At 47.1% G+C, this 23,995-nt stretch overlaps 1 protein-coding gene across 5 annotated transcripts in view; it reads left to right on the forward strand.

The window, feature by feature from the left end:
- Positions 1 to 23,995, forward strand: part of CPT1B (carnitine palmitoyltransferase 1B) — a 300,240-nt gene that overhangs the window by 83,893 nt on the left and 192,352 nt on the right. For all 5 annotated transcript variants that reach the window (XR_013607878.1, XM_078677942.1, XM_078677941.1 and 2 more), the window contains 2 exons: positions 4,499 to 4,600; positions 10,254 to 10,391. Coding sequence is in view for 4 of the 5 variants with exons in the window: in XM_078677942.1 (XP_078534068.1) it covers positions 4,499 to 4,600; positions 10,254 to 10,391 (240 nt within the window). In the remaining variant the exon portion in view is untranslated. The remainder of the gene's footprint in view (positions 1 to 4,498; positions 4,601 to 10,253; positions 10,392 to 23,995) is intronic.

Below are 23,995 nucleotides of genomic sequence, written 5' to 3' on the forward strand. Positions count from 1 at the left end.
TGAGGACGCAAGAAGGGTCTGGCACCTCACCTGGTGATGTACAAAACAGAGGGAAAAGGAGGTACTTAAGAGCAGGTCGTCCTCCTAGAGCAACGTATGAGTAATGAGCCCAGTGTCTGGGTTCGTGGACCTGTCTTGTGTTGTGGCCGGATACAAAATAATATTTTTGATGTGGCCAGAAAAGAAAGAAAAAATTTCTTTCTTGAGTCCCCTCACTCACCGGAGTTTCCTCACGGTGACATGCTTCATCATTGGGGCCATCCCAGTTCTCTACGAAAAGGGGCGTGCTGCGACTTGCGAATTACGTAGGAGCACTATTATGTGAAGGACTATGTGTGGTGCAAAAATGGTGTAGTGGGGTGGAGTGGGTGAGTAAGTGAATTAAAAATACCGTACTATTGGGCCTCAATGTTTTATTCTGCTCCCAGATTGGTATATTAAAAGTGGGGTTATACTGTGGACCGACCAACTATGGAGGTGGGTTCAGTATATGGTCAACATGTTTCACGCTACCCCTAGCGTTTCTTCAGGACCATACAGGGACCAGCCCTGTATTTTCCACTCCTAGAAACCTAAATAGAGATTAAGGATGATTAACAGATGAGATAGTACTGACCGCTGTTCACTAAGTAAACATGCGGGGTTCAGACATTCATACGTGGTAACTTACTGACGTATGTGTTGTTCACTGAAGAACCTGTAAGAAAATGAATAAACAAATTAAATAAACACCTCTCCCTTCTCTTATATGAGATCGGGGATAACATAAGTCCTTCATGTTGCACATTTCCATACATATACGTGTATATGCATGCTCTATGTGGTGCAAGTTGCCCCATATTGGTGCGTGCAGGCTCTCAGGTCCGGCGTGTGGTGAAATAAAAACACGTGCATGTACGGTCCACAGTATAACCCCACTTTTAATATACCAATCTAGGAGCAGAATAAAACATTGAGGCCCACTAGTACGGTATTTTTAATTCACTTACTCACCCACTCCACCCCACTACACCATTTTTGCACCACACATAGTCCTTCACATTATAGTGCTCCTACGTAATTCGCAAGTCGCAGCACGCCCCTTTTCGTAGAGAACTGGGATGGCCCCAATGATGAAGCATGTCACCGTGAGGAAACTCCGGTGAGTGAGGGGACTCAAGAAAGACCTTTTTTCTTTCTTTTCTGGCCACATCAAAAATATTATTTTGTATCCGGCCACAACACAAGACAGGTCCACGAACCCAGACACTGGGCTCATTACTCATACCTCACCTGGTGAGGCAGGCTCACTGGGGGGAAGGGAGGAGTCAGACCAGGTAGAATAATGAGCAAGGGGGCCTTTTTTAGCGAGGGGAAGAGGGAGTCGAAAACCTTGATTATTATTATTAGCTTGTATCAGGACTGTGCCATTCGAGTAGTTGGTTATGGAGATGTTTCCACTCTGGTTCCGGCGGTAAGAGAGAGAGGTCGTCACTTTGCAGCTATGGGATGTGATGGTAGTTTTGGAGATGTGTTGTGAGGATGGCGTTCCAGTTGTCTGGTCTTTCAGTATGGAAGATAAGATCCATTTTTATCTGCCCTTTGGAGGAGCAGTGGAAGGAGTCAGCGAATAGTGTTTCAGGGTGCTGTCTAATTAGTCTATGTTTGAAATTTCTCTCCGCTTTACTTGAGAGGTTGGAGTGGAAATTAATCGTGAAGGAGTTCGGTCCGTGAGGTTTCAGGTAATTCGGTGTTCGGAGGTTGGCAACAATTAGCGTGGCCGGTGACATTTTGACTGGGTTCGCAGGTAGGGGGATTCCCTATGGGGTGGTAATAGAAGTGTTGCCATGAGGAGGAGAGAGTACTGTTAGTCGGGAGTGGGGATTGGGGAGGTTGTGGTCTACCCTCCCGAGAGAAAGGATCGCGTAGTGAGAGGAGGGGCGGAGTGGGACTTCTCTAGGACCAGGTTTGGGAGTCTGTGATAGGCTGATATCCTGGGAGGGGGCCTGTATCATTGAAGGCGCCCTCTATGGGGTGGCAGGAACACCTCTGCAAAGTTTTGCAGATACCCTGGCTCCTCTCAAAGCCACGAGAAACAAATCGCAAGCAAGCTGGTAAACAGAAGAGTTCAGGCTCACCAAATGCCACTTCAAGTAACTTGAACACAGATGGAGACAAAGTCAGAAGGACACTAATAACAGCACCACTCTCAGATGTAACCATCCGCAAATAAGAGTGACCAAATGAACTGCGCTCACCGACTGCATCAAAAGCAGCACCAAGTAAATATTTACCACTGTGAAAGACTTCACCTTTCCGACAGCAAGCTTAACCAATGTAACCCCTTCTCAAGACCTCTTCACTCACTTGTCCCTATTCTTCAGCAACAAGATCACCAGCATCTGTGAAAACATCGAGCCTTCCACCACCGTAGCCCTCCTGTCCATCTCTACCAATACCCAGAGGGCCACCCTGACCTCCTGGTCCACCATTACCACTCAAGAAACCACTACAACCATGCAGTCTATACACTCTGAAGCACCCATAGACCCCTGCCCTCACCACGTCTTCATCAAAGAACTGGGACCCATCAAAGCACCTTTCACATTGATCATGAATGACTCAATCATCACTGCCACCTACCCGGATGCCTGAGAGCACGTCACAGCACTCCCACTCCCCAAGAAACCCTCAGTAGACCCAGAGACAGATCACTGATAGAATATCATTAACAAAAATATTGTGTACACAGAATATCGCGTCAAAAATATTGAAGACCAATATATCGAGAAAGTAATTTCAAATAGGTAAGCATAGATTCTTAAATCCACATCACTGTACCTTGACAATATGTATATATTGTCATGGTACATATATGTGGAGTTATATATAGTTAAACTTTGCTTACGTATAGAAAATTATCTTCTCTATATTTTTGTCCGTCAATATTCTTGACACAATATTTTGTCCACACAATATTTTTTTTTCTCCAATATTTCGTTTAAACACCATGAAGACGCCAGGCAACTACTGGTCCATCTCCTTGATAATCTGTCTGGGAAAAGTCATACAAAAGATGATAAACCAATGCCTAGCCACCCCCTTAGAGACCGCCACCTCCTCTACACCAGTCAATCCCAATTGAGGCTCAAGCACAGTACAGAAATCGTCCTCATCGCTGCCTCTGAAGACGTTCGGGTGAACATGGACAGAGGTGACACCACCACCCTCATCCTACTTGATCTTTCCGCAGTCATCGACACAGACACCCACCACATCCTTATCCAAAGACTGCCCCTCCTCCTTTCTTAGGCTCATGGACGGTATAGAATTTTGAAATTCTAGACCCTTCATCTATACTGAAAGTTAATTCTTCGTTTCACGCTGACTACTATCTTTCCTTCTGCTTCTGATTAACAATGTTTATTGCATCGCCTTGATGCTAAAAGAGATTTGTCAATTTATCTTGACAGGTCCATTGCATTTAGGAAAGCAGATAATTAATGTGTGCCTTCTGGTCTGTCAGGTAGAGGTAAGAAGTCGTCCAAGATGTCCATCAGTAGTGGATGAAAAAAAGGTTGCTTTGGCATGTGCTGGGCCGGATCATTCTGTCCGGGGTAATATTCAAGGAAGAGTGACAAGATGCATATCTGCCTCTTGTGCTGAGTTTTATGGAGTATCATTAAAAGATATATGCAGAGCTGGGACACGGGCCTCAGAGAATACTTTTGTGAGTCTTCATCTTTACAAACTATTTTGAATACTGACTAGAGCTTTGGTTCTGGAATTCTTAATTAAGTAAAAATGTGGTGACATTTTGTTTCCCCGATAACCTTCATAAATCTCGAGTGATTAATCTGATTTTACTATGATGCATAAAAAATGTCATGTTTATGTGCAAATGGTTCTAAGGAGTGGTGTATGTGTTACTCTTAGTCCAACTCTTCCTCTTCCCAGTCCTTACAACCCACCTACCCTACCTCTCGTCTAGGCTTTTTCCAGTGCTTGGGAAAATACAGGAGGGTATTGCAAGTACCAGCCCTACTATGGCGTCCAGCTGAGGGTGGGTGGGGCTTTCATAACAGCACACCAGTTGGTCTACTTTTTCAGGAGATGGGATTCACCAATCAATTAATGACTGGAATGAGGATGAGTTGGACTAAAATTAAAGTACCGGTAAGTAATGCTGCTAGTCTGCTAGTCATGGGTAATACAGGGTATTTCTAAGAACCAGCTGACACTGGAGTGTACTGTTATGAACTCCAGAAACATGGGGTTCTATGACGCATTCTATACTGCCCTCTGCTGGTCTCCTGAAACACCGGTCCCTAATTTGGAGCCTAGGCTCAGTGAACGCCATCTGTTGGCCCTTATACATGCGAAACATAGCAGAGCAGCTTAGGAAGACCTTTGCTGGTCACTGAATGGCCGATGTGTTTGCTTTCTCTAACCTGAAAATCCTGACTGTGAATCTAATTCTCTTCTTGCCTTTTGTCTCCTTCCATTTTGTGTTTGTCAGGGTGCTTTGAGATTGGTCTCAGGACGCAACCCGATGTTGTACAGTTTCCAGACTTCTCTCCCCACAATGCCTGTTCCTTCGATTGGGAAAACAATCCAGAGGGTAAGGGAAGTGCTATCCGTAAGAGGACCAAAATACATGATGAAAGCCATTTGCATTCTAGCGACTCTGGTGGGAAATCTGAGCTCTGTACATTTAATTCCATCTAAGGGGAAAATCTACAATGTTGGATCAAAAAAGCTGCACATTGCTTGTGGGGAGACATGCGTAGAATGAGTACCGGGGGGGGGGGGGGGTCCCTGGTGCACGAGGCCTAGGTCTAAGAAGTGTCAAGGGAAGAGTGAACATTGGCTCTACATGGGGGGACACACGTGATAAATGAGGTTAGGTAGTGACACGGCTGGGGGGTGGTGATCCAGTTGCGCAATGGCGGCTGGCAGGGTACTGAGGTGGCGGGGCTGCTGGGGGAGTATGAAAAAAAAGCAACAAAAGAAACACTTACCTTTCCGGCTGCCTTTTGTTGTCGTTCCTTCTCGTTCTGGCAAGTCTAAACCAGGAAGCTCCTGGGCTCCCCTAAGCCAATCACAACGCTGCGATGCAGTATTGTGATTGATTCCCCTATGGCAATCATAATGCTGCAATGCAGCATTATGATTGGTCTGAGCGCTGTGGTTCGGCGCTCAGATGAGGACTGGGGGCCTGGGCATGTTCCACACCTGGCTGTGTAATGCAGCCTGGTGGGGAACATGAAAAGTGCTCATGATACTTTGGCCGGGCCAAGGAGGTTGGCCAAACGGTCAGCAGTCATGCGCACTTTGAGAGTGTGCACTCACCACTCCTCCCAAGCTCCGAACCCAGCCCCGCCCCACCCAAACCCAGCCCCGTTGCAAAGAAAATGATAATAACAAAGTTATTATCATTTTCTTTTTTTCTCTTCTCAGACCAGTGTGGCGACGCTCCTCCACCTTTGCGGAGGAGCCACCCCTGCAGTTGTGGCTCCTTGTAAGGGGCTCCAGGGCCCAACCACTCTGCCGCCTGTGAGGCCCCGACATTCTGCGCTTAGCTTCTCTGAGTCCAGACACTGTGCATCATTTAATTTAGCAGTGTCCATGAAAATAGACTTTTGTGTTTCCATGAGCACTGCCAGTGCACAGGTCAGCCCTCTTGGCCTTACTCCAGCCTCCTGATGATGGAAGGAGGTGGAGGGAGCTGAGGCTCAATCCAGCTACAAAATCATACACAAAATGGAGTGCTAAGGAGTCCAAAGTAATTAATTTAAATATTCAAAATTAAGTTTGACATTGAAGCGTTTGAGAGCTGTATCCCATGAAAATACAGTCCTTAGATATCCGATAAAGCAAGAGCCTTCTTCTGTATGATGTTATTATTGGGTATGGTCTTGGAGCAGTAAGGTCATTGAAAGGTTGGGTGATGCGTTTGTAAACTTTGAGTAATAACGTGTGCAGCAGTTCTTTTGCCTACACTGCTCTTTCTAGGGGTTTCTGTCAATCCAGCTAAGGAGTACGGTTAAAGTGCAATGCTGTTTAGGTGGCTGACTTTATTGTACCTCTCTAAGGGGCATAGTTTAACTGCAGTCTCCTGATACAGAAGCAATCCCTTTTATTTAGAAGCCATTTTGCACATGCCTTAGGCAGCACAGTAGATCTACTAAAATGTGGCTGTCAGAGTGCATCTTGGAGCCGATAAGAAGCCACACAGAGCAGCAGGGGAAAGATCCCCAGCTCTGTCGCAGATTCTCATACGGCTGTGTTTCCAGTTCTATCAAGAAGCTAGGAGAAGGTTTGTGGTGGATATTTCCCTTTTCTAACCCGCCCTTGCTGCTCTTTCTTACTCCTCATTGGGCATCATGGCTTGCTTATTCCGAATGTCCAGCACCACATTCCTGCTCTACTGCTGCCATGGATACTCTAAGTTGCCAGCAAAGGAAGCATGTTTGTGTTTGTGAGTGTTTGAAGTGAATGGGATTTAGTGACAGTGTGTTTGTGAGTGTGCTGTTTGTCAGTGTCAATGAGAGTGGAAGTGAGTGAGAATCTGAGCTTGGGAGTGTGTATGAATAAGGGAAGGTGAGTGTGATGGAGTGATTGAAGGAGTGTGAGTGCATTAGAAGGAGCGAGTGGTTGGAGATTATGAGAGGGATTGAAAGTGAGTCTGGGGTGTAACTATCAATAATGCAGCAGGTGCAGTTGCACCAGGGCCCAGAGACAGTTAGAGTGAAAGAGTGAGTGTGTAAGTATGTGTGTTAGTGAGAATGGGAACCAGTGAGTATGAGTATATTTGTGTATAACATTGAGTGGCAGTGAAACTAAGTGAGAATGACTTGGCGAGACAATTGAGTTACAGTGAATGTGGGGGGAAGAGATTAAATGTGACAGGGAGGTACAATTTAATAAATGGGATGGACACCTGGCAGAAATTACCCCCCACCACTTTTAGTGATCACCAGTAGTCACCGAGGTGAACATCTGGTATTGAGGTGGGGAATGGTCTCTTTCGGACTTTCCAGAGTCCGACCCCAAAGACCCAGTCTCTGGCCACTGAAGGAGGTTGGTTGGAAAGGTTTGTAAATGCAAAGAAAATTTTCAGCTGAACACGGTGGGCGAGAAGAGTGTTGCATCCCGAATGAGTTTTGACACGAATGTTAAGAGAGGTGGATGGGGATGTTAGCTTTGAAAATGCTAGAGGTGAATAGTGGTGAACAAGGATGAATGGTGACTTGTAGCGTGACAGATGATCAGTGGGAGAGAAATCCTCTTGGGACATGATCATTGTAAGGGCGAGAAGTGGCACTGACGGGCAGGGCCGGACTAGCCTACAGGGCAATCAGGCAGTGCCGGACGGCCTGGTCTCACAGGGCAGTGTGAGGGACTTTTCTTTGGCTGTTTGTGGGCTTGTTTTATGGTTTGCTGGACTGGTTTCTGCTGATTTCCCTGATATGAAAACAAACATTGCCTGAAGCAAGCTCATATCCATGCAGTCTTTCAAACCGTGCAAAACGCCTATACATCGTATCTTCTCAAAACTGCCTCGGGTGTTGGGGGAGCGAGATCTGTTTTAATATGTTAATAAACAGATTGAATGCTTCACATGGATGGTGATACTCAGTGGCATTAGCTACTACCCCGGGCATCTGCTTCAGTACCCCAGGCACTGCCTTTGTAACCCCTAATCTCTGGGGTCATGGAGCCTGTGGTAACAATATGTAGCAAGTAGAGTCCTATTTGTTTACTGTAATTTCTACTCCCGGCCCTTGTCCAGCCATAAAGCAGCAAATATGAGACACTTGTGGGGCTAATAATAGTACAAGTGGCCAACCCTGTCACGGTGATGCCATTCGGTGTCAAAGAGTGCGTGACTTCAATTCCTCTACCCCAGACATTAAGGTGGCGACTCATGCGCAAATCAGGCGCGGTTCGTCCATTGGGGCGTGGGGGCGTAGCCCCCGACGCCGCCCGCAGCTCCCTCATGACAATCATGTCAATGAATCAACATGACGTCAGACCGCCGGCCGGGCGTCATGTTGATTGATTGACATGATTGTACAGGCGGCAACACAAGTACGCATGCGTGGGGACGGAGGGTGAATTTTCACCCGTGCCCACGCATGCGCACTTGTGTTTTTGCGGCGTTGCGCATGCCCATCAGGAGCCCTAATGGGCGTGCTGCGGGCGAGAAGGTACCTGTGCCCCTGGCGCCAGGATTGGCCAGGGGCGCTGTGAGCCTGTGACGTGTGGGCAGCAGAGCCCAGAGGTGGCGCGGACCGGGACCGGCAGCAAGGTAAGAGTGTGTGTTTTTAGTGCATTACTCCAGTCGTCTCGTCTCTTCGTCTACCACGTCCCATATTTGTTACCCTCTCAGTTCAACACATCTCCCTTATTTCTTAGCTTTTTTCTCACTCGTCTTTATTATTCTGTTTTTATAGCTCCGTGTCGCCCTTCCCCTCTGCCACCTGTCTCCCCCCGCCCCGTTACTGCTCCACGCCGCTCTGAACCTGCTTGCTACTCTCTCTCTGACTATGCCTCAGCTTCTTCCTGACACTCTTCCGTCTCAATCTCTCTTTTTCTTTTGCACTCTTTGTCAGTCGCTCCCTCTCAGTGTTTCGCTTTGTCTCAATATCTGTCATACGCACTCTTTCTCTTTCAATCTGGCCTCGTCCTCTTCCTTTATTCTCTATGAATTCCTTCTCTTTTTCACACTTTCTCTGTCAGTCACTTTCCTTCTTCTCGATCTCTTACGCACTTTTCTCAACAGTCTCTGCCTCGATACAGTCTATCTACAAATATAATGTACTCTTTGAACTAAGGTTATAAAATTATAAAATGTTAACAAACGGTAGAGGCGGAATAGCATGATATATGCATTTATTATTGCATGCATGTTGGTGTATGTTTGTATGTGAATTTGTATAGTACATACCTAGGGCTTACAGGATGGCAAATACATGGGCGGTAGAAGGTTTCCAGCATAAAAAGGTAGGGGAGATGTAATATGTAAACTGGCACATCCTTCAACATCGATCCTAAAGGCTTGTTAGAGTCCATAATTTAGTTTTATATGGTCATAAAAATACATGAATGATGGATGGATGCAGGGTGGGTGCATTAATGATTGTTCGGTGGATGGGTGGGTGGATGGGTGCATGGATGGATGCATGCATGATGGGTGGATGGATGCATGAATGATGGATGCAGGGTGGATGGATGGGTGGATGCATGAATGAATGATGTATGGATGATGCATGGATGCATGCATGATGGGTGGATGCATGATGGGTGGATGGATGGGTGGATGAATGGGTGGGTGCATGAATGAATGATGTATGGATGCAGGATGGGTGGGTGGGTGGATGGATGGATGGGTGGATGCATGAATGATGTATGGATGGATACATGGATGCATGCATGATGGGTGGATGCATGATGGATGGATGGGTGGATGCATGAATGAATGATGTATGGATGCAGGGTGGGTGGGTGGATGGATGGGTGGATGCATGAATGATGTATGGATGGATGCAAGGTGGTTCGGGCTCGCTCGCTGCGCTCGATCGCTGCGGTGCAATATGCAAATTAGTTTACGCCACACCACTTTCAAATGTCACCAGCCGCCCCTGCTACTCAGCATCCCGAATGCTTCAGAGTTAGCCTGGGTAGCATGCATGGACATCAGTGAGAGTATTGTTCATTTATTATAGATTATTCGAGCAGTTTTTTGGGCTATCCATGCCTGTTGCTCAATTCTAACCCCGAGCCTCGGACCGCGAGTGTTTCCTCTTCTCCATTCTGGGCTGGACGCAGCAGCCAGCTACCAATGCAAATGTCTGAACGTATTTAATGTAACTGTAACTTGATGTACCCTTGTATGCCAGTGTTTGAAATGGAAAAATAGAAGTCTAGGCACTCTGTTTCAGAGTACCTGCTTGTATCTGAGAAGTGCCGGTAATCTCCAATTAAAAGCATTTGGTCTCTCTTGAGAAGAGCAGGTACTCTCCCTCTTAAAATAAAAAAAGTGCCGGTACTCAGTACCGGACAGTAGCGGCCCATCTAAAGCACTTGTATCATGCTACTGTTGTAAAGCGCTCTGATGCCTTCGGGCCATGTCCGCGCTATAAAAAATTGCAAAATATAAAAAGTAAATCCAATTAGGTGTCATCGACAGTAGGCGGCGCAGTTGTTTTGTCTGTGTCTTTCCTTCTCCATCTTGAGTGACTGATGAGCTGTCTTTGTGGTGTCTGCAGTACCTGGAGTCTGTGCGCCCTCTGCTGGACGACGAGCAGTATGTCAAGATGGAGACGATGGCCAAAGAGTTCAAGACGAAGGTTGCCCCCCGGCTGCAGAAGTACTTGATCCTCAAATCCTGGTGGGCCACTAACTATGTACGTACACAACTAACAGCGCTTCCCTTCTACGTATGCGACCATGTATACCATAAGCAGCACTTCCTTCCTATTTGCGTTCACACCAAAAAGCAACTTTATCTCTGCACACTCCTACTCCTATTCCTATGTGCATTACAACATTTTTTTCCTCTGTATGTAAACACGAACAGCCACCGGCATCCATCATACTTACAGACCTCACTCTGGATTCTAAGCTGAGCCTTAGCAAAAAGGAATGTCTTTCTGTGTGCATGCCCCCTACCAGCCCTTCCAATTCACACTAGACGACACTTCTCCTACTTACGGACAGCAGGCCTCTTCCCGGCCCACAGGCGACTCTTAGGGACCGCCCATCGGCTAATTACCGACTGCCGGCGTTACCAATCCAATGCTGGTACTGCGTCCTCTGCTGTGCGTTTAAACACCGAACTGCCACTTCCTGTGTGCACCTAGAACTCTTTGGACATAGAAGGCGTTACATCAGCAGCAGTAGAGTAACACGGGATACCCGGACACCGGAGCCCTTCCTTGGCACATGCGCACCAAGCAGTACTTCTCATTCTATGTAGATTTACACCACAACACTCCCCTTTCTATGTATGTGCGCAAAAAGTATCCCTTACCATATTAAGTGCATGCAGAAGATTTCCCACTAATGTGCATCCAGAACTACCAATATGTACATACATTCTAGGCATTCCTATGTACGGACCTACCTAGCAGGACGCCCTCCTGTACGTGTATATATACACCAAAGTGTTCTTCCTGTGTGTAGGTGCACGCACTTCAAATTGCACTTCCAGTCCTACGTGCATTCAATTCATGGGTAACGGTACTGTGGGTATGTGGGGCTTGGAGCGAAGGGGAAGGTGTGAGGCCCCTCTAATTTATATAAGTGACACCTTCAGGACTCTGGAAGCTGCATTGTGCACACTCCCCCTGGACAACAGCTCCTCTTCTCAGCCACCTACAAGCGCATCTTTTACAGCTCATATTGGGCTGAAGGCGTGAGAATTGCTTTGGGGCTGAGAGTTAAAACTGGGGGGGCGCTAAAGTGCTGGACAAAGGGCATCCCACAATGTCTCTGAATGGGCAGCGGGGCACGAGGGCTACTTGCAGGGCAAAGCTGCAAAATGTTTCTCCTTGCAACTGGGACAAGAGGAAGTGTCTCCCTCCCCTAGGCCTCCACGCACCATCCCTGAGAAGGAGGGGGTGGGGGTGGGGGGGCTCCCATGAGCCCAATTGCAAAGAGAAACCTTTCTTTCAATTGGATCGGCAGGGGTACATGAGGACCAGTGGCGTGTTGCAATTGTGCTGGCCCCGTGCTGGTAGGGTGAGTGGGAGGCCCTGTGCAGCTGCCCACACTGCCTATTCCTAGCGCCGGCCCTGCTCACATGCTTCCCACCAACACATCTCTTGCATTGCTTTAGATTGACATGCAAGATGACAGCTTCATTCCTATGTGCCTAAGTAGACAGGCAAGGTGACAGCTTCATTCCCATGTGCCTAAGTAGACATGCAAGGTGACCGCTTCATTCCTATGTGCCTAAGTAGACATGCACGGTGACAGCTTCATTCCTATGTGCCTAAGTAGACATGCACGGTGACAGCTTCATTCCTATGTGCCTAAGTAGACATGCACGGTGACAGCTTCATTCCTATGTGCCTAAGTAGACATGCACGGTGACAGCTTCATTCCTATGTGCCTAAGTAGACATGCAAGGTGACAGCTTCATTCCTATGTGCCTAAGTAGACATGCAAGGTGACAGCTTCATTCCTATGTGCCTAAGTAGACATGCACGGTGACAGCTTCATTCCTATGTGCCTAAGTAGACATGCAGCTTCATTCCTATGTGCCTAAGTAGACATGCACGGTGACAGCTTCATTCCTATGTGCCTAAGTAGACATGCACGGTGACAGCTTCATTCCTATGTGCCTAAGTAGACATGCACGGTGACAGCTTCATTCCTATGTGCCTAAGTAGACATGCACGGTGACAGCTTCATTCCTATGTGCCTAAGTAGACATGCAAGGTGACAGCTTCATTCCTATGTGCCTAAGTAGACATGCAAGGTGACAGCTTCATTCCTATGTGCCTAAGTAGACATGCACGGTGACAGCTTCATTCCTATGTGCCTAAGTAGACATGCAAGGTGACAGCTTCATTCCTATGTGCCTAAGTAGACATGCACGGTGACAGCTTCATTCCTATGTGCCTAAGTAGACATGCAAGGTGACAGCTTCATTCCTATGTGCCTAAGTAGAAATGCACGGTGGCAGCTTCATTCCTATGTGCCTAAGTAGACATGCACGGTGGCAGCTTCATTCCTATGTGCCTAAGTAGACATGCAAGGTGACAGCTTCATTCCTATGTGCCTAAGTAGACATGCACGGTGACAGCTTCATTCCTATGTGCCTAAGTAGACATGCAAGGTGACAGCTTCATTCCTATGTGCCTAAGTAGACATGCAAGGTGACAGCTTCATTCCTATGTGCCTAAGTAGACATGCAAGGTGACAGCTTCATTCCTATGTGCCTAAGTAGACATGCAAGATGACAGATTCATTCCTATGTGCCTAAGAAAACATGCAAGGTGACAGCTTCATTCCTATGTGCCTAAGTAGACATGCAAGATGGCAGCTTCATTCCTATGGGCCTAAGTAGACATGCACGGTGACAGCTTCATTCCTATGTGCCTAAGTAGACATGCACGGTGACAGCTTCATTCCTATGTGCCTAAGTAGACATGCACGGTGGCAGCTTCATTCCTATGGGCCTAAGTAGACATGCACGGTGACAGCTTCATTCCTATGTGCCTAAGTAGACATGCACGGTGGCAGCTTCATTCCTATGTGCCTAAGTAGACATGCACGGTGGCAGCTTCATTCCCATGTGCCTAAGTAGACATGCAAGGTGGCAGCTTCATTCCTATGGGCCTAAGTAGACATGCAAGATGGCAGCTTCATTCCTATGTGCCTAAGTAGACATGCACGGTGACAGCTTCATTCCTATGTGCCTAAGTAGACATGCACGGTGGCAGCTTCATTCCTATGGGCCTAAGTAGACATGCACGGTGGCAGCTTCATTCCTATGTGCCAAAGTAGACATGCACGGTGACAGCTTCATTCCTATGTGCCTAAGTAGACATGCATGGTGGCAGCTTCATGCCTATGTGCCTAAGTAGACATGCAAGGTGACAGCTTCATTCCTAAAGTAGACATGCACGGTGACAGCTTCATTCCTATGTGCCTAAGTAGACATGCACGGTGACAGCTTCATTCCTATGTGCCTAAGTAGACATGCAAGGTGACAGCTTCATTCCTATGTGACTAAGTAGACATGCAAGGTGACAGCTTCATTCCTATGTGCCTAAGTAGACATGCAAGGTGACAGCTTCATTCCTATGTGCCTAAGTAGACATGCAAGGTGACAGCTTCATTCCTATGTGCCTAAGTAGACATGCAAGATGGCAGCTTCATTCCTATGTGCCTAAGTAGACATGCACGGTGACAGCTTCATTCCTATGTGCCTAAGTAGACATGCACGGTGACAGCTTCATTCCTGTGTGCCTAAGTAGACATGCACGGTGACAGCTTCATTCCTATGTGCCTAAGTAGACATGCAAGGTGACAGCTTCATTCCTATGTGCCTAAGTAGACATGCAAGATGGCAGCTTCATTCCTATGGGCCTAAGTAGACATGCACGGTGACAGCTTCATTCCTATGTGCCTAAGTAGACATGCACGGTGACAGCTTCATTCCTATGTGCCTAAGTAGACATGCACGGTAGCAGCTTCATTCCTATGGGCCTAAGTAGACATGCAAGGTGACAGCTTCATTCCTATGTGCCTAAGTAGACATGCACGGTGACAGCTTCATTCCTATGTGCCTAAGTAGACATGCACGGTGGCAGCTTCATTCCTATGTGCCTAAGTAGACATGCACGGTGACAGCTTCATTCCTATGTGCCTAAGTAGACATGCACGGTGGCAGCTTCATTCCTATGTGCCTAAGTAGACATGCACGGTGGCAGCTTCATTCCTATGTGCCTAAGTAGACATGCAAGGTGACAGCTTCATTCCTATGTGCCTAAGTAGACATGCACGGTGACAGCTTCATTCCTATGTGCCTAAGTAGACATGCAAGGTGACAGCTTCATTCCTATGTGCCTAAGTAGACATGCAAGGTGACAGCTTCATTCCTATGTGCCTAAGTAGACATGCAAGGTGACAGCTTCATTCCTATGTGCCTAAGTAGACATGCAAAGTGACAGCTTCATTCCTATGTGCCTAAGTAGACATGTACGGTGACAGCTTCATTCCTATGTGCCTAAGTAGACATGCAAGGTGACAGCTTCATTCCTATGTGCCTAAGTAGACATGCAAGATGGCAGCTTCATTCCTATGTGCCTAAGTAGACATGCACGGTGGCAGCTTCATTCCTATGTGCCTAAGTAGACATGCACGGTGGCAGCTTCATTCCTATGTGCCTAAGTAGACATGCAAGGTGACAGATTCATTCCTATGTGCCTAAGTAGACATGCACGGTGGCAGCTTCATTCCTATGTGCCTAAGTAGACATGCACCGTGGCAGATTCATTCCTATGTGCCTAAGTAGACATGCAAGGTGACAGCTTCATTCCTATGTGCCTAAGTAGACATGCACGGTGACAGCTTCATTCCTATGTGCCTAAGTAGACATGCAAGGTGACAGCTTCATTCCTATGTGCCTAAGTAGACATGCAAGGTGGCAGCTTCAATCCTATGTGCCTAAGTAGACATGCAAGATGGCAGCTTCATTCCTATGTGCCTAAGTAGACATGCACGGTGACAGCTTCATTCCTATGTGCCTAAGTAGACATGCACGGTGGCAGCTTCATTCCTATGGGCCTAAGTAGACATGCACGGTGACAGCTTCATTCCTATGTGCCAAAGTAGACATGCACGGTGACAGCTTCATTCCTATGTGCCTAAGTAGACATGCACGGTGGCAGCTTCATGCCTATGTGCCTAAGTAGACATGCACGGTGACAGCTTCATTCCTATGTGCCTAAGTAGACATGCAAGGTGACAGCTTCATTCCTATGTGCCTAAGTAGACATGCACGGTGACAGCTTCATTCCTATGTGCCTAAGTAGACATGCAAGGTGACAGCTTCATTCCTATGTGCCTAAGTAGACATGCACGGTGACAGCTTCATTCCTATGTGCCTAAGTAGACATGCACGGTGACAGCTTCATTCCTATGTGCCTAAGTAGACATGCAAGGTGAGAGCTTCATTCCTATGTGCCTAAGTAGACATGCAAGGTGAGAGCTTCATTCCTATGTGCCTAAGTAGACATGCACGGTGACAGCTTCATTCCTATGTGCCTAAGTAGACATGCACGGTGACAGCTTCATTCCTATGTGCCTAAGTAGACATGCACGGTGGCAGCTTCATTCCTATGTGCCTAAGTAGACATGCAAGATCACAGCTTCATTCCAATGTGCCTAAGTAGACATGCACGGTGGCAGCTTCATTCCTATGTGCCTAAGTAGACATGCAAGGTGGCAGCTTCATTTCTATGTGCCTAAGTAGACATGCACGGTGACAGCTTCATTCCTATGTGCCAAAGTAGACATGCACGGTGACAGCTTCATTCCTATGTGCCTAAGTAGACATGCACGGTGGCAGCTTCATTCCTATGGGCCTAAGTAGACATGCACGGTGACAGCTTCATTCCTATGTGCCTAAGTAGACATGCACGATGACAGCTTCATTCCTATGTGCCTAAGTAGACATGCAAGGTGACAGCTTCATTCCTATGTGCCTAAGTAGACATGCACAATGACGGCTTCATTCCTATGTGCCTAAGTAGACATGCACGGTGACAGCTTCATTCCTATGTGCCTAAGTAGACATGCACGGTGGCAGCTTCATTCCTATGTGCCTAAGTAGACATGCAAGGTGACAGCTTCATTCCTATGTGCCTAAGTAGACATGCACGGTGACAGCTTCATTCCTATGTGCCTAAGTAGACATGCACGGTGACAGCTTCATTCCCATGTGCCTAAGTAGACATGCAAGGTGGCAGCTTCATTCCTATGGGCCTAAGTAGACATGCAAGATGGCAGCTTCATGCCTATGTGCCTAAGTAGACATGCACGGTGACAGCTTCATTCCTATGTGCCTAAGTAGACATGCAAGGTGACAGCTTCATTCCTATGTGCCTAAGTAGACATGCACGGTGACAGCTTCATTCCTATGTGCCTAAGTAGACATGCACGGTGACAGCTTCATTCCTATGGGCCTAAGTAGACATGCACGGTGGCAGCTTCATTCCTATGGGCCTAAGTAGACATGCACGGTGACAGCTTCATTCCTATGTGCCTAAGTAGACATGCACGGTGACAGCTTCATTCCTATGTGCCTAAGTAGACATGCACGGTGACAGCTTCATTCCTATGTGCCTAAGTAGACATGCAAGGTGACAGCTTCATTCCTATGTGCCTAAGTAGACATGCAAGGTGACAGCTTCATTTCTATGTGCCTAAGTAGACATGCACGGTGACAGCTTCATTCCTATGTGCCTAAGTAGACATGCAAGGTGACAGCTTCATTCCTATGTGCCTAAGTAGACATGCACGGTGACAGCTTCATTCCTATGTGCCTAAGTAGACATGCAAGGTGACAGCTTCATTCCTATGTGCCTAAGTAGACATGCACGGTGGCAGCTTCATTCCTATGTGCCTAAGTAGACATGCACGGTGGCAGCTTCATTCCTATGTGCCTAAGTAGACATGCAAGGTGACAGCTTCATTCCTATGTGCCTAAGTAGACATGCACGGTGACAGCTTCATTCCTATGTGCCTAAGTAGACATGCAAGGTGACAGCTTCATTCCTATGTGCCTAAGTAGACATGCAAGGTGACAGCTTCATTCCTATGTGCCTAAGTAGACATGCAAGGTGACAGCTTCATTCCTATGTGCCTAAGTAGACATGCAAGATGACAGATTCATTCCTATGTGCCTAAGAAAACATGCAAGGTGACAGCTTCATTCCTATGTGCCTAAGTAGACATGCAAGATGGCAGCTTCATTCCTATGGGCCTAAGTAGACATGCACGGTGACAGCTTCATTCCTATGTGCCTTAATAGACATGCACGGTGACAGCTTCATTCCTATGTGCCTAAGTAGAAATGCACGGTGGCAGCTTCATTCCTATGTGCCTAAGTAGACATGCACGGGGGCAGCTTCATTCCTATGTGCCTAAGTAGACATGCAAGGTGACAGCTTCATTCCTATGTGCCTAAGTAGACATGCACGGTGACAGCTTCATTCCTATGTGCCTAAGTAGACATGCAAGGTGACCGCTTCATTCCTATGTGCCTAAGTAGACATGCACGGTGACAGCTTCATTCCTATGTGCCTAAGTAGACATGCACGGTGACAGCTTCATTCCTATGTGCCTAAGTAGACATGCACGGTGACAGCTTCATTCCTATGTGCCTAAGTAGACATGCACGGTGACAGCTTCATTCCTATGTGCCTAAGTAGACATGCAAGGTGACAGCTTCATTCCTATGTGCCTAAGTAGACATGCAAGGTGACAGCTTCATTCCTATGTGCCTAAGTAGACATGCACGGTGACAGCTTCATTCCTATGTGCCTAAGTAGACATGCAGCTTCATTCCTATGTGCCTAAGTAGACATGCACGGTGACAGCTTCATTCCTATGTGCCTAAGTAGACATGCACGGTGACAGCTTCATTCCTATGTGCCTAAGTAGACATGCACGGTGACAGCTTCATTCCTATGTGCCTAAGTAGACATGCACGGTGACAGCTTCATTCCTATGTGCCTAAGTAGACATGCAAGGTGACAGCTTCATTCCTATGTGCCTAAGTAGACATGCAAGGTGACAGCTTCATTCCTATGTGCCTAAGTAGACATGCACGGTGACAGCTTCATTCCTATGTGCCTAAGTAGACATGCAAGGTGACAGCTTCATTCCTATGTGCCTAAGTAGACATGCACGGTGACAGCTTCATTCCTATGTGCCTAAGTAGACATGCAAGGTGACAGCTTCATTCCTATGTGCCTAAGTAGAAATGCACGGTGGCAGCTTCATTCCTATGTGCCTAAGTAGACATGCACGGTGGCAGCTTCATTCCTATGTGCCTAAGTAGACATGCAAGGTGACAGCTTCATTCCTATGTGCCTAAGTAGACATGCACGGTGACAGCTTCATTCCTATGTGCCTAAGTAGACATGCAAGGTGACAGCTTCATTCCTATGTGCCTAAGTAGACATGCAAGGTGACAGCTTCATTCCTATGTGCCTAAGTAGACATGCAAGGTGACAGCTTCATTCCTATGTGCCTAAGTAGACATGCAAGATGACAGATTCATTCCTATGTGCCTAAGAAAACATGCAAGGTGACAGCTTCATTCCTATGTGCCTAAGTAGACATGCAAGATGGCAGCTTCATTCCTATGGGCCTAAGTAGACATGCACGGTGACAGCTTCATTCCTATGTGCCTAAGTAGACATGCACGGTGACAGCTTCATTCCTATGTGCCTAAGTAGACATGCACGGTGGCAGCTTCATTCCTATGGGCCTAAGTAGACATGCACGGTGACAGCTTCATTCCTATGTGCCTAAGTAGACATGCACGGTGGCAGCTTCATTCCTATGTGCCTAAGTAGACATGCACGGTGGCAGCTTCATTCCCATGTGCCTAAGTAGACATGCAAGGTGGCAGCTTCATTCCTATGGGCCTAAGTAGACATGCAAGATGGCAGCTTCATTCCTATGTGCCTAAGTAGACATGCACGGTGACAGCTTCATTCCTATGTGCCTAAGTAGACATGCACGGTGGCAGCTTCATTCCTATGGGCCTAAGTAGACATGCACGGTGGCAGCTTCATTCCTATGTGCCAAAGTAGACATGCACGGTGACAGCTTCATTCCTATGTGCCTAAGTAGACATGCATGGTGGCAGCTTCATGCCTATGTGCCTAAGTAGACATGCAAGGTGACAGCTTCATTCCTAAAGTAGACATGCACGGTGACAGCTTCATTCCTATGTGCCTAAGTAGACATGCACGGTGACAGCTTCATTCCTATGTGCCTAAGTAGACATGCAAGGTGACAGCTTCATTCCTATGTGACTAAGTAGACATGCAAGGTGACAGCTTCATTCCTATGTGCCTAAGTAGACATGCAAGGTGACAGCTTCATTCCTATGTGCCTAAGTAGACATGCAAGGTGACAGCTTCATTCCTATGTGCCTAAGTAGACATGCAAGATGGCAGCTTCATTCCTATGTGCCTAAGTAGACATGCACGGTGACAGCTTCATTCCTATGTGCCTAAGTAGACATGCACGGTGACAGCTTCATTCCTGTGTGCCTAAGTAGACATGCACGGTGACAGCTTCATTCCTATGTGCCTAAGTAGACATGCAAGGTGACAGCTTCATTCCTATGTGCCTAAGTAGACATGCAAGATGGCAGCTTCATTCCTATGGGCCTAAGTAGACATGCACGGTGACAGCTTCATTCCTATGTGCCTAAGTAGACATGCACGGTGACAGCTTCATTCCTATGTGCCTAAGTAGACATGCACGGTAGCAGCTTCATTCCTATGGGCCTAAGTAGACATGCAAGGTGACAGCTTCATTCCTATGTGCCTAAGTAGACATGCACGGTGACAGCTTCATTCCTATGTGCCTAAGTAGACATGCACGGTGGCAGCTTCATTCCTATGTGCCTAAGTAGACATGCACGGTGACAGCTTCATTCCTATGTGCCTAAGTAGACATGCACGGTGGCAGCTTCATTCCTATGTGCCTAAGTAGACATGCACGGTGGCAGCTTCATTCCTATGTGCCTAAGTAGACATGCAAGGTGACAGCTTCATTCCTATGTGCCTAAGTAGACATGCACGGTGACAGCTTCATTCCTATGTGCCTAAGTAGACATGCAAGGTGACAGCTTCATTCCTATGTGCCTAAGTAGACATGCAAGGTGACAGCTTCATTCCTATGTGCCTAAGTAGACATGCAAGGTGACAGCTTCATTCCTATGTGCCTAAGTAGACATGCAAAGTGACAGCTTCATTCCTATGTGCCTAAGTAGACATGCACGGTGGCAGCTTCATTCCTATGTGCCTAAGTAGACATGCAAGGTGACAGATTCATTCCTATGTGCCTAAGTAGACATGCACGGTGGCAGCTTCATTCCTATGTGCCTAAGTAGACATGCACCGTGGCAGATTCATTCCTATGTGCCTAAGTAGACATGCAAGGTGACAGCTTCATTCCTATGTGCCTAAGTAGACATGCACGGTGACAGCTTCATTCCTATGTGCCTAAGTAGACATGCAAGGTGACAGCTTCATTCCTATGTGCCTAAGTAGACATGCAAGGTGGCAGCTTCAATCCTATGTGCCTAAGTAGACATGCAAGATGGCAGCTTCATTCCTATGTGCCTAAGTAGACATGCAAGGTGAGAGCTTCATTCCTATGTGCCTAAGTAGACATGCACGGTGACAGCTTCATTCCTATGTGCCTAAGTAGACATGCACGGTGACAGCTTCATTCCTATGTGCCTAAGTAGACATGCACGGTGGCAGCTTCATTCCTATGTGCCTAAGTAGACATGCAAGATCACAGCTTCATTCCAATGTGCCTAAGTAGACATGCACGGTGGCAGCTTCATTCCTATGTGCCTAAGTAGACATGCAAGGTGGCAGCTTCATTCCTATGTGCCTAAGTAGACATGCACGGTGACAGCTTCATTCCTATGTGCCAAAGTAGACATGCACGGTGACAGCTTCATTCCTATGTGCCTAAGTAGACATGCACGGTGGCAGCTTCATTCCTATGGGCCTAAGTAGACATGCACGGTGACAGCTTCATTCCTATGTGCCTAAGTAGACATGCACGATGACAGCTTCATTCCTATGTGCCTAAGTAGACATGCAAGGTGACAGCTTCATTCCTATGTGCCTAAGTAGACATGCACGATGACGGCTTCATTCCTATGTGCCTAAGTAGACATGCACGGTGACAGCTTCATTCCTATGTGCCTAAGTAGACATGCACGGTGGCAGCTTCATTCCTATGTGCCTAAGTAGACATGCAAGGTGACAGCTTCATTCCTATGTGCCTAAGTAGACATGCACGGTGACAGCTTCATTCCTATGTGCCTAAGTAGACATGCACGGTGACAGCTTCATTCCCATGTGCCTAAGTAGACATGCAAGGTGGCAGCTTCATTCCTATGGGCCTAAGTAGACATGCAAGATGGCAGCTTCATGCCTATGTGCCTAAGTAGACATGCACGGTGACAGCTTCATTCCTATGTGCCTAAGTAGACATGCAAGGTGACAGCTTCATTCCTATGTGCCTAAGTAGACATGCACGGTGACAGCTTCATTCCTATGTGCCTAAGTAGACATGCACGGTGACAGCTTCATTCCTATGGGCCTAAGTAGACATGCACGGTGGCAGCTTCATTCCTATGTGCCTAAGTAGACATGCACGGTGACAGCTTCATTCCTATGTGCCTAAGTAGACATGCACGGTGGCAGCTTCATTCCTATGTGCCTAAGTAGACATGCACGGTGGCAGCTTCATTCCTATGTGCCTAAGTAGACATGCAAGGTGACAGCTTCATTCCTATGTGCCTAAGTAGACATGCACGGTGACAGCTTCATTCCTATGTGCCTAAGTAGACATGCAAGGTGACAGCTTCATTCCTATGTGCCTAAGTAGACATGCAAGGTGACAGCTTCATTCCTATGTGCCTAAGTAGACATGCAAGGTGACAGCTTCATTCCTATGTGCCTAAGTAGACATGCAAAGTGACAGCTTCATTCCTATGTGCCTAAGTAGACATGTACGGTGACAGCTTCATTCCTATGTGCCTAAGTAGACATGCAAGGTGACAGCTTCATTCCTATGTGCCTAAGTAGACATGCAAGATGGCAGCTTCATTCCTATGTGCCTAAGTAGACATGCACGGTGGCAGCTTCATTCCTATGTGCCTAAGTAGACATGCAAGGTGACAGATTCATTCCTATGTGCCTAAGTAGACATGCACGGTGGCAGCCTCATTCCTATGTGCCTAAGTAGACATGCACCGTGGCAGATTCATTCCTATGTGCCTAAGTAGACATGAAAGGTGACAGCTTCATTCCTATGTGCCTAAGTAGACATGCACGGTGACAGCTTCATTCCTATGTGCCTAAGTAGACATGCAAGGTGACAGCTTCATTCCTATGTGCCTAAGTAGACATGCAAGGTGGCAGCTTCAATCCTATGTGCCTAAGTAGACATGCAAGATGGCAGCTTCATTCCTATGTGCCTAAGTAGACATGCACGGTGACAGCTTCATTCCTATGTGCCTAAGTAGACATGCACGGTGGCAGCTTCATTCCTATGGGCCTAAGTAGACATGCACGGTGACAGCTTCATTCCTATGTGCCAAAGTAGACATGCACGGTGACAGCTTCATTCCTATGTGCCTAAGTAGACATGCACGGTGGCAGCTTCATGCCTATGTGCCTAAGTAGACATGCACGGTGACAGCTTCATTCCTATGTGCCTAAGTAGACATGCAAGGTGACAGCTTCATTCCTATGTGCCTAAGTAGACATGCACGGTGACAGCTTCATTCCTATGTGCCTAAGTAGACATGCAAGGTGACAGCTTCATTCCTATGTGCCTAAGTAGACATGCACGGTGACAGCTTCATTCCTATGTGCCTAAGTAGACATGCACGGTGACAGCTTCATTCCTATGTGCCTAAGTAGACATGCAAGGTGAGAGCTTCATTCCTATGTGCCTAAGTAGACATGCACGGTGACAGCTTCATTCCTATGTGCCTAAGTAGACATGCACGGTGACAGCTTCATTCCTATGTGCCTAAGTAGACATGCACGGTGGCAGCTTCATTCCTATGTGCCTAAGTAGACATGCAAGATCACAGCTTCATTCCAATGTGCCTAAGTAGACATGCACGGTGGCAGCTTCATTCCTATGTGCCTAAGTAGACATGCAAGGTGGCAGCTTCATTCCTATGTGCCTAAGTAGACATGCACGGTGACAGCTTCATTCCTATGTGCCAAAGTAGACATGCACGGTGACAGCTTCATTCCTATGTGCCTAAGTAGACATGCACGGTGGCAGCTTCATTCCTATGGGCCTAAGTAGACATGCACGGTGACAGCTTCATTCCTATGTGCCTAAGTAGACATGCACGATGACAGCTTCATTCCTATGTGCCTAAGTAGACATGCAAGGTGACAGCTTCATTCCTATGTGCCTAAGTAGACATGCACGATGACGGCTTCATTCCTATGTGCCTAAGTAGACATGCACGGTGACAGCTTCATTCCTATGTGCCTAAGTAGACATGCACGGTGGCAGCTTCATTCCTATGTGCCTAAGTAGACATGCAAGGTGACAGCTTCATTCCTATGTGCCTAAGTAGACATGCACGGTGACAGCTTCATTCCTATGTGCCTAAGTAGACATGCACGGTGACAGCTTCATTCCCATGTGCCTAAGTAGACATGCAAGGTGGCAGCTTCATTCCTATGGGCCTAAG

This window comes from Lissotriton helveticus, chromosome 1_1 (assembly GCF_964261635.1).
Source record: "Lissotriton helveticus chromosome 1_1, aLisHel1.1, whole genome shotgun sequence".
In the NCBI taxonomy this organism is placed as follows: Eukaryota; Metazoa; Chordata; class Amphibia; order Caudata; family Salamandridae; genus Lissotriton; species Lissotriton helveticus.